The sequence below is a fragment of the Acipenser ruthenus genome, chromosome 48 (assembly GCF_902713425.1).
Source record: "Acipenser ruthenus chromosome 48, fAciRut3.2 maternal haplotype, whole genome shotgun sequence".
Classification (NCBI taxonomy): Eukaryota; Metazoa; Chordata; class Actinopteri; order Acipenseriformes; family Acipenseridae; genus Acipenser; species Acipenser ruthenus.
In genome coordinates this window covers 2,342,187-2,354,207 of record NC_081236.1, presented here as the reverse complement: position 1 = coordinate 2,354,207, position 12,021 = coordinate 2,342,187, and the positions used below count along the sequence as shown (strand labels likewise).

The 12,021-nt window shown below is 39.1% G+C and overlaps 1 protein-coding gene across 2 annotated transcripts; it reads left to right on the top strand.

Annotated features, from left to right (window-relative positions):
- The first annotated feature begins 2,024 nt into the window (after nucleotides 1-2,024).
- LOC117967984 (ovarian cancer G-protein coupled receptor 1-like) lies at nucleotides 2,025-9,098 on the top strand. 2 transcript variants are annotated; one of them, XM_034915514.2, is made up of 3 exons: nucleotides 2,025-2,590; nucleotides 3,611-3,945; nucleotides 6,387-9,098. In XM_034915514.2, the coding sequence occupies exons 1-3, from the start codon at nucleotides 2,025-2,027 to the stop codon at nucleotides 6,398-6,400; spliced, it is 915 nt and encodes a 304-aa protein (XP_034771405.1). In that variant the 3' UTR covers nucleotides 6,401-9,098. The 2 variants fall into 2 exon arrangements, with proteins under 2 accessions (XP_034771405.1, XP_058870527.1); XM_059014544.1 differs by having other exon boundaries at nucleotides 3,611-4,003.
- The last annotated feature ends 2,923 nt before the right edge of the window (nucleotides 9,099-12,021 follow it).

Genomic DNA, 12,021 nt, shown 5'->3' with positions numbered 1-12,021 from the left:
TATCCAGGGCGACTTACAATTATTACAAGATATCACATTATACATTATTTCACACTATACAGATATCACATTATTTTACATACAATTACCCATTTATACAGTTGGGTTTTTACTGGAGCAATCTAGGTAAAGTACCTTGCTCAAGGGTACAACAGCAGTGTCCCCCACTGGGGATTGAACCCACAACCCTCCGGTCAAGAGTCCAGAGCCCTAACCACTACTCCACACTGCTAAAACTGCTGTAGCAACTGTGTTTAAAAATGTTTGAGTGTTGACCAACACAGCCTTGTTGAGACATTTGTCTATAGAACTAAAATCTCTTTTCTGAAAGTGTGTTTTTAAGATTACTAACTGTGGCGGTCTGTAATAAATGGAATGTATGGCACTCCAGGGTGTGTGGTTGTGGGATATCGCCATGCCTCTGGTGCGCTGTGAAGCACAAGACAGAGCCAGTCGTCAAGTGCCAATGTCCCTGTGATGGGGTACACCTCGTCCCTGTATTATTATTTGTATATTTCGTATTATTATTATATTTGTATTTGACGGTGGGAAAGCCGTGTTTTTTTATTGTTCGTTTTGTTTATTAATTTAAAAAACCTGTGTGAATGTGGCTGGAGCCTCAATAAGGTAATTGTTTTATTGATAATTAATTAAGGCTCCAGCCACAGCTTAAAAGAACCAGCTCCAGGCTAATGGGGAGAGATTTTCCTTTGAGTTAGAGACGGGAGGACGGTTTAGAACGAGATCATACATCTGAAGCAACTGCTACCGCTGTACCACTCGGTATTTGTTTCTTTATGTATTTTGGCCATCGAGCCCTTTTGTTTGTTATAAAGTGTTTTGTTTATTGTTTGATTTATTATTAAAACCTGAGCGCAAACGCGTCTCGTTGCCCCTACCTACCTTTGCCTTTGTTTTGTATTGCTTCTTCCTGGTCCGTGACGTCAGTACTGCAACCGCTCTGCCACAGTCCCACAACACACATGTATGTGATTGCACAAGACCTGTGAGGTCATTGGAAATGAAAACCAACTAACAAATTAAATGCGATGTCCTGAGATATTGCCATGGCTATAACATCACATAATGTTTTGACATGAATAGGAGGATGATCCTTGCCATTGTACAATATAGAATATAGGGACATCCTTCATAGTATGACAATCTGTCTAACCATTGAAATGATCTCTCTACTTTCAGAGACAAATACAGGATCCTGGAGGGTACTGCAGAAGAAGGGAACTGACAGTGAAACCAGGACAAGAACATCGTGTTATTTTACAATTTATTTTGAGAGAAGATGTCAGTTTAAAAGCTTTGAACAAGCAATGATCGGAGGCAGAACTCCATTTCAATGTGGCTGCCTAAGCTATACCTCTTAACATACGAAGACCTGTCTAGTGGTCTCGGAAAGATAACTCGACTCAACACTCTAGACGTCTAGGAAAGAGAAATCCACCCAGTCCTGCTGACCTGTATAGAGGTCTTTAGGAAAGAGAACTCCACTCAGTATTGCAGACCTCTATACAGAGGTCTAGGAAAGAGAACTCCACCCAGTCCTGCTGACCTGTATAGAGGTCTTTAGGAACTCCACTCAATATTGCAGACCTCTATACAGAGGTCTAGGAAAGAGAACTCCACTCAATATTGCAGAGGTCTAGGAAAGAGAACTCCACTCAGCACTGCTGACCTGTATAGTGGTCTTTAGGAAAAAGTAGAGAGGTTTAGGAAAGAGGCCTCTACTCAACACTGTAGACCTGTACAGAAGTCTATAGTAAAGAGAATTCCACTCAACACTTCAGTCCTTATTGCAGTCAACGAAATAGCTCTAAAGAATGCCCATATGTAATATTTGAAAGACATTTTTCATATCTGTTTTAAATTAGTTATCAGAGAGATTGCATTGTGTCGTTATTAAGCTTGAGAGTTCCGTTGCAAAAGAGACCTGTGGAAGCGCTGGTCTGATAGACATAGAAGATTTACTTGGAAGTAGGTATCGGCTTACCTAGGAGGACAGCATCAGAATGGCAAACTGTTCCATGAATTTAACAGAGGATATCACTGGTCTGACGGTCATTTACGGCTGTGTGTTTGTCGTGGGTCTTCCTGCTAACCTGCTCTCTCTGTGGGGGCTCTTCCAGCTTCTCTGTCACAGTAATGTTCTGCCCATCTTCATCTTGAACCTCCTGGTGTCTGATCTGATTCAGCTCGTCACCTTGCCTTTCTGGGTCAGCTATCTGCAGAAAGAACACAGGTGGGATTTTGGAGAAGCGGCATGCAATATTGTGGGGTTTATCTTCTACGTCAACCTCTATGCCAGTGTGGTGTTCATGTGCCTTGTGGCGATTGACCGCTACATCGGCATTGTCCACCCTCTGACCTGTCGAAGATTCCGGACTGCTAAAACTGCAGTAGCAACAAGCTTCGGGGTGTGGCTGGTCTCCTTCCTGTATTGTCTGTTTGGGCTGTTACCCACAGTGTACTATGAGAGACAAATGTGTATGGAGGTGTATCCTGTGGGCCATCGCTACGCTGTATTCAAGATTGGGACCATTGTGTTTGGGTTTCTGCTGCCATGCTTCATATTGGGGTTTGTAAGATCTTATTATTTCTTATATGTGATTTTTCCATTCCCATTGGGGTCCCTGAGAGGCTCCCCTGGTAGAAGCAGGGTAAGAGGGAGGCCAAACCATCAGGGACTGTTTCTCCTCATCACTAATGGTCAGGTGTCAAGTGAGCTCAGGGCTGCCCTCTGTCTTCTGTCTGTCACATCTGAGTGCGGTGGTGAGAGAACGTATTTGGCCTTTCTAAATTGGAGCGAACATAGGGGGAGATAATTGGGCACACCATTAGAAAGGTCTAAATATCTAGTGCAAAATTGCAAAAAATGACAAATACATTTTTAAAACCTTGATGTAACATGACCTAATGGGTAGTCAATTTAATAAATAAGTTGTGTGTTAGCATGAACACGTTCAAGTGTGGTTCACATATTAATCTAGTATCCTCATACATGAATGCCAATATATATATATATATATATATATATATATATATATATATATATATATTATATATATATATATATATATATATATATATATATATATATATATATATATATATATATATATTATACAGAATTCAATACTGCTGCTGTTTACTGTTTCTAATTCATTGGACCTTGAAAACATAATCTCTATTTATTAATGTAATCCTTATTTAAATATGTTTGAAGGCTTGTCTTTATTATTATTATTATTAGTAGTAGTAGTAGTAGTAGTAGTAGTCGTAGTAGTAGTACTGTAAAAATTAATTTACTCCAAATCGTCATTAGCGCAGTTTAAAAATAAAAAAAAGAAACACACCCATTATATTGTACTTTTAAAATAATCGTTAATGTTTGAGAATCTAGTCCATGTTGTGTGGCAGCTGTGGAGGGACAGCATCGAATTGTCAACCTGTCGAGTAGTAACATGGACATCCGACCTCAGAAACTGGTAGTTCACTAATCGCACATCACTGAATTGTGAAGTCATTCTGCAATCCATTATCATAACAATGATATTTTAGAACATTAATAAGCTGTTTTAAAAACTTTTCCTTTCAGCTTCACAGCGATTAGGATCCGCTCTGCTCTGCGCTCCTCTCCCTCCGTGACTCAGGACGAGCGGAGGCGAATTGTGGGCATTCTCTGCACCATCACCGTCATCTTCGTGGGGGTGTTCGGACCGTACCACTTGGTGGGGGCCTATAAGTTCCTGGCCTTCTTCGTTACCTCTGACACCTGCGAATTGGAGAAAACCCTCTTCCTCTGTTACCGATTCTGCTACGGGCTGACGAGCTTCAACAACATCCTGGACCCCCTCTTTTACATCTTCATCTGTGACGACATTCGCAAGCAGCTCAGGAGGTCCCTGCGTTGCTGGGGGAGATCTTGGGAAAGTGAGACAGCTACGCATCTCTGATCCCTGCAGTATGGCTGAAGTATAGCACTGAAAGGGTACCTGTAGTGAATATAGAATCATTTCAATAGAAAACATGTGGCTGAAAACTTTTTACACAATTTACACAATGTAAGATATAAATAACAATGTCGTCCAATGTAAGATATAAAAGCATTAAAACAATGTTAAGCTTCTATGTATTGGGTGTCTCGTATAGCACAGAGGATATGACGTTGGGTCGTTGATTTCCCTATTTCCGAACACTCCTAGTCTATAGCTGCAGCTAACAAAACTATTTGCGACAGCATTTATCCGATTTATTATGGATGAAAATAGTCAAATAGAAGGGTACTTATATGAACCAGGTTAGCTTTGTCAGGCAGCGCTAGTGAATATTCAGACGAGGATAAGAGGAGTCTGCAACCAGCCTAATCTCAGCACTGAACCAAGAAAGCTCCAAATACTTGGTGCACTTGTAGTAAATGTGTTTTATGGAAACACTGCTGCAATAACTTGTCTATGTGTCAATTATTTTTTATACAAAACCTCCATACCATGCATATTTAATGTAAAAAACTAGATTTGTGCTTCAAGGTACATAGCCTACACAAAACTGGTCGAGACACATTTATTATTATTATTATTATTATTATTATTATTATTATTATTATTATGCAAAGGCCCCCAAGGGATATTTTAACTCATCATTCATTTGCTTCACCTTCTGCTGTGATGTCACTTCCTGGCTTGTCATACTGTATCTTTGCAATGAAACCCCGGACAGGCTTGCTGTGCTGCTCCTCTCTCTCCAGCACAGGCACGTGAAGATGGCTGGAGTTTTTATTGTGTTCACGGCATTGCTGCTGTGTCTCCCATGTAAGAACCTCCAAATAGCAGACCAGATAGTAACAGCAACGAAACTAAACTACTGCATTTTTGAGGGGGATAAATATTATTATGGTGTGACAGAAAAAATAGATACTGATATGAAGAGTTGTAATTAGTTGTAGCTGTTTACAGCCCTATACATTCTCTAAGAACTCCCAGTTTACAGCCTTATGTAGGCTACCTAGTAAGATTATAAGGCTTATCCTGAAACTAAGAGAAAGGGAGAGGTACCGTCCAGAAAGAGAAAGGAGAAAACACACAAACAGCCAGTTTCAACCTAAAAATAACGTAATTTTTTCAGTACAACAGATACTAACGAGCAATAATATCACTCTAGCCAGAGTAAAATTGCAGCAGAAATAATTATAATTTCTAGACAGGAGCGTGAAAACAGAGAAACACACACACGTACTAGAGAAAGCAGAATACTTATCTTTTTTTCTATAATTCATACCTGTGTTCTACTTTTTCAAGCTTCTGTAAATGGCTACAACTGATAATAAATAAAGTGTGCTACAAAAGCCTGTAATATCTCCGGCTTCCGGTGACGTTGACCTTCGGTCTCTTCATTTATTTTGCCCACTTTGATGTAGTTTCTTCCTTATTGTTAATAAATACAACTGAGTTATATGCAAGGACCTACCTTTTGATGATTTCGTCGTGCTAAACGATGACGCCAGCCTTTGCTGTGTGACGTTTCTTCTTCTTGTGGTCAGATATTGTTGGCATCGCATCGGGTTTCAGCTTCGTCTTGCATTCATACCCAGAAGCTCTGCCTGCATGTTCCTTTCCTAGCATTCAGATGGTCCTCACACACGAAAAAAAAATCGACTGAAATGTGATTTCAGTGATGCCCCATTCTCAGATTATATAGGAATTAATTTTTTTATTTTTTTTTGCTATGATCGCCCCTTCTGAATTAATAGGCTTTGGCACACAAAATAACTGTCGGATTGATTTGCACTCCCCATGTCGCAAGCTATGGGTTTTCACCACTGTATCCCATAAACCCATGCGTGCAACTTTTGTCCTATCAGGGAAATCAATGACTTGACGTCAGGTCGCTGCCTGAAAGGCTCCAATATGTCAGCTCCTTCTAGTGTTGTTTGATCCGTAAACTGGACAAAGAAATTGAAGACAGCGCTAAACACGTGACTTGTTGGCCAAATCGGTGCAGCAAGCAGGATTTATTGAACATGCAGATCACAAAAATAGCTTGTTGTTTTTGGGTACAGGTACTCTTTGAGGTTTGTTAATGGGTTTGAATAGACTGTAACTTTGGTGGAAGCAAATATAGTCAAAATGCAACAAAGCTGATGTTTAAACATGCAACGTGTTTATCTCAGTGTAGTGTAGTCTGGTTAAACCTTCTCTGTCTTCCCTTATACTTTCTTCCTATGTAGCCATAGTTTTCTCATTTGAGTTTACAGTTTATTTTTCTTGTTAGTGATTGTGTTGTTTTCTTGTTTTTCATGAAAATCTACAATATACTGTTTTGCAACTGCTATATTCACATTAATCCACATTTGACAGTGTATCTTTCTTTTTCAGACTTCACAGAATGACAGCATGCCATGTGCTCTGTGCTTGGACCACTCGTGTTTCTTAGCTACATCAACAACTTAGATTGGAGGATAATTAGCAAACTTGTTAGATTTGCAGACATGACTTCGACACCCAGGGATTCCAAAAAGATTTTGACTGCACACAGGACTGGGCAGAAAACAAGGCAAATGAACTATAAAGATTATTATAAAAATGATCACTCATGACACACAAAAGTATGTTTTATTGATAAACACATTTCATCAGAAAGGATCTTGATAGGCCCAAGAAAAGTTTTAAACCTATACACTGGGCAAAATAGCCAGAGCTTGATGACTCTGTTGCTTTTGAAATAGTTTTCCTTCCTGTGGGTCGTATGAATGAAGTGTCGCAACAGAATGCCTTTTCTGAACAAAATACAAAATATCTTTGATAAAAGTGACATCTCTGGTGGCTGTAGTACTATTTCAGGAAGGCATGTGAACATTTCATGCTCTAAAAAAGTGTCATCATTTTTTTATGTAAAAAATGTACATGAATCTCGTTCATTTGAATCTTTAAACAATAATTGTGATATACGAGCCATAATTAAATAGCAACAAACAAAAATACAGGAATGCTGTGTTTTGTATTTTTGTGTAAGTCTGTGTCAATGTGACTATGAAACCAGGAGCTTCTCTTAGTGCAGCCAGTCATATGAAATGTAGGTGAATCAGCCTTTGAGTTTCCACATTGAGTTATACTGTATATCGCCACCTAGTGGCACGATATTGTAGCTGAAGGATGAAAAGTTCTTCATTAAAAGCTTTTCCCCACGTTCACAGCCAGTTAGCAGAGTTGCAAACCACATTGTGAAATGTTCTAAATGGAACAAGGAAGTCTGTTCAGTGCACCACAAGTGGAATCCCACATCTGTATTGTAGAATGTGTGTCAATGAAAGGAAAATCTCAGCAACTATCACCGAAGGTCAAGCAGATATTTACAGCGGAGAGTGCTCTGTGGGGTGGGGAGTGGCACATTATGGAAAAGGTCACACAAGTCAACTCAGGACCCCTGCCTGTGTGACTCCCCCTGCACACCACGCGGCCGTGCCTTTACCAGGGGAGACTCTCGGGGACCCCTGCGCTCCCCTGACTGTGTGACTCCCCCCTGCACACCACGCGGCCGTGCCTTTACCAGGGGAGACTCTCGGGGACCCCTGCGCTTCCCTGACTGTGTGACTCCCCCTGCACACCACGCGATCGTGCCTTTACCAGGGGAGACTCTCGGGGACCCCTGCGCTTCCCTGACTGTGTGACTCCCCCTGCACACCACGCGATCGTGCCTTTACCAGGGGAGACCCTCGGGGACCCCTGCGCTCCCCTGACTGTGTGACTCCCCCTGCACACCACGCGGGTGTGCCTTTACCAGGGGAGACCCTCGGGGACCCCAGCGCTCCCCTGACTGTGTGACTCCCCCCTGCACACCACACGATAAACAAGATAGCACACATTTTAACTGTGTGCGCTGTGTGAATAAGCACACACAAATAAGCGTACACACAATTACGCACATTTAAATTTAGTGTCACCAAAGTTGCACTTCATACATTTCATTAGTTTATTGCAGTTGCTAATATTTCATTAATTACCTGTTTAATATCTATAATGTGTGTTTTGTATAATTGTATACTGTTGTTTCTGCTGAAATCATCATTTATCAGGAACTAGCTAGTGTTTTTTCAAACAAGGGATGGCTTCTGAAAAGACCTCTGAAAGCAGCTGTTTTGATGTGAGGTGGTTTAAGCAATGATCACTAGGGTCATGCACCTGCAATTTAAACTGACAGCTGACTTATCAAGCCACTTCAGAAGTGAAGCTTTTTAAATTATTAAAAAATAACTTGTTTCAAATGATTGTTTCTTTTTTTTCTTTTTTTATCATTCTGTGTGGTTCTTTTTAAAATGCGTGAAATATTGTTGGGTTGTTTTTGATAAGTCAGTGTTAGGATGTTGTAGCAGAGTAGAGGGAGGAAAATGGAAATGTAGTCTAGGTAGGATACAGGACTACATTCCCCAGAATGCCTCTGGGGCTGTAATGGGAGCCAGGATGAGAATCGCCTGGCAATAAGCTAATGAGACACACCTGCCTGCGATCAGGCAGGTGTATTTAAACAGGTCTAAAACAGTTCTGGGGTCTGTCTGCCTGTGTGAGACTTGTAAAACATTTTTTTTTCAGGTTTACTGTCCAAAGTTGTAGAACAGCTGTGTTATTACAATGTTACACCACCAGGGGGTAATAAAGCACCGTGTACATGTGTCGACAGACAGAAGGGATGTGTTAATATGTGTGGCACTGCAGGAAGCTACTTTCAACAAAGGATCTTAACTTTTGAGGTTCTAAATATTATTGCAATTAATAAAACCCCTGCTTCCCTGGAGTGAAATGGGCTGTTACTGAAGGACATGTAGTGAAGTTACAATAAGCACCTTATTGTATTAATGTGCTGTTACTGAAGGACATGCATGCTCCAATCCCTTATATTCCCTGTTGTCCTCTCCGCTCATCCTCTACTGGCTGACTTGTTATGCCTTCTCTTCACTCTCCTTCCTCCCGTGCTCGCTCCTTCTCTTCCCTCGTCCCCCTTTGTTAGAAGCAGCTACCGGTTCTCCTCAGGACTGTTCAGTCTATTACTGATTCCGCCATCTTCACAAAACACATTCAATCTTTATTTCTAAATTCCTATTTATATATCATTTTGTATTTTCCTTTATTTATATTGTGTGTGTGTATATATATATATATATATATATATATATATATATATATATATATATATATATATATATATATATGTACTGTATATATGTGTGTGTGTGTGTTTTGCATTTTATTGCCTGTAACATACACTTTTATATTTTGTTTAATTTCTGTAAATCGCTTTGGATAAAAGCGTCCGCTAAATAATTCAATAATAATAAATAATAATAATAACATGCACTACAGGTACAATAAGCACCTCATTGTTTTAACGTGCTGTTACTAACGGACGTGCACTGACGGTACAATAAGCACCTCATTGTATTAAGTTGGCAGCAACCGACAGCACAGAATTTCTGGTTGAACAGCTTTATTAAAACAATAATTCAGGGTCAAAGGATATGCCAACAAAAGTGTGCAGAATATCAGACATTTGTCTCCAAAATATAATTGAACCCAGATGACCGTGGTTTCACCTAATCAATCATTATAACTGTGTGAATGTATTGTCACTAGCTAATGAAAGAGAGTGCAGCTAACAAAGGTTTTCTGGTGAGCTCTGGTGAGCTACATAGATCTCAAATGTGCAGTTTTGAAAGAAACACATGTTTTTAGCAGACTTGTATTTTCATTTTAAAACATGACATCTGCTACAACTGTAAGTTAAATGATTTTTCAATTGTATCTGTGTTTTTTTTTCAGGAAATATGTTTCACTTCCTGTATCAATTCACCCCAGTGTCTTGAGAGTCATGTTACTGTCAGTCAGTCAACAGGAGAAGCAGCTGATTGCTGCAGAACATATATATTTCATTTTAAAACATGATGTCTGGTACTACATTAGATTAAAGACGGGGTCACGCTTTACTTTAAGGACTGTTTTTGTTGTTTATTAACTGTTAACAAACAGCCAATAAACATGTTAATGTACATTATTTATTACATTTTTTTTTGTTACCAGAGCTCTATGGATGATCAATCAAACACCAGAGCTCAATACCCAGTCGATCATATTCTTGAAATCAGGTTTATATTAACCCTAACCCTAACCTTAACCCTAACCCTAACCCTTAGCTGAAAATGAACAATATTTGTTAACAGTTAATAAACTAAAAAACAGCCCTTAAAATAAAGCGTGACCAAAGACAATGCCATGTCTTACATTACTGTGTTTTTACAGTGTAATTACAATGCAGTTAGTTCCATGTCTTACACCACTGTGTTTTTGGTGTAATTACCATACAGTTAGTTCCATGTCTTACGTTACTGTGTTATTATTACAGTGTAATAACCATATAGTTAGCTCAATGTCTTGCAGCAATGTGTCATTGCAGTGTAATTAGCATACAGTTCATTCCATGTCTTGCGTTACTGTGTTATTACAATGTTTTACTATACAGTTAGTTCCATGTCTTGCATTACTGTGTTATTATTACAGTGTAATTACAATACAGTTCGTTCCATGTCTTGGGTTACTGGGTTATTACAGTGTTTTACCATACAGTTAGTTCCATGTCTTACATCACTTTTTGTTTTGATTTACGTCTTAACTTTTCTAATGGTCAAGTCTTTATTTATGTTATACATTTTACACTCATTTGTATTTGTTTTTCCATTTTTGCCTATGTGACTATCCACTCACACCTCTGCAAGCTCAGTGTCTCTTTCATGGATAATTAGCAGACTCCCAGTCCTTTCCTTTCATTCTCACTTCCAAAAAACATCTTAAACAAGTGGCTTATAATACCTAGATCTGGTATTTAAGATGCAACAGTGAATCGATCGATGAATTATTATTGTGTTATGTGAACATTAGTTAAGCATGTATTACTTGATGAATCGCCCTGGTGTCCCTACTGGGGGCCTCACAGAGTGAGCTGCTCTTCCTGTGCGTGTTGCTGCACTAGAGTTATGTCTGTATTTGTGTTGTGATCAGAAATAGCTGGTCTTGTTGCTTTTTAATAATAACATTTCCTCAATGCATATGCTACTATGTATAATACTATTCACATGAATTTTATATTTGCTTCATGTTTTTAAAAAGTAAAGTGTCGAAGCATCGATTATAGTGGGTATGATTTTAGGAAATTGGTTTCTGTTCGCCAGTTTAAATATGCATTCTCTGATGTTTACAAACCATTAAAAATGGGCAATGATACATATTTTTGGGTTATTATTATTTGTTTATTTAGCAGATGCCTTTATCCAAGGCGACTTACAGAGACTAGGGTGTGTGAACTATGCATCAGCTGCAGAGTCACTTACAATTACGTCTCACCCGAAAGACGGAGCACAAGGAGGTTAAGTGACTTGCTCAGGGTCACACAATGAGTCAGTGGCTGAGGTGGGATTTGAACTGGGAATCTCCTGGATAGAAGCCCTTTTCTTTAACCACTGGACCACACAGCCTCTAGCCTCCTAAACCTACTGATTTTGTAAGGACAGGTCACATGCGTGTTATATTTCTTATAAAATTATTTTTCATTTGGTCAGTGGGTGTGTATCAACATGCTGGTAAAAAATGAACAATTTCTACAGAACTAGCATTACTGGTATATAACCCGAGAACTAACATAGCTTTGTTTACAGCCATATTTTCATATCAAAATATATAAATAGCTAAAAGTATGTATCCATACCAGTTATAAAACACAGTTATTCTTCATTCAAGAAACATTCGGTTGAGCTGCAGCGAGCTGTGCTGTGCTTTCAGTCTTGTATCAGGATACACATACATATATACCGCTATCATTGATACACAATGAATTCTACACACCTACTAATTAGAGATGAATAAAGCAAATAACAGTGACATTTGAAAAGAAATGTACAAAATAGAAAATAATTGATTTTTACAACAACAAAAGAAAAAGCCCACTACAAAAAATACATTATTACACTTG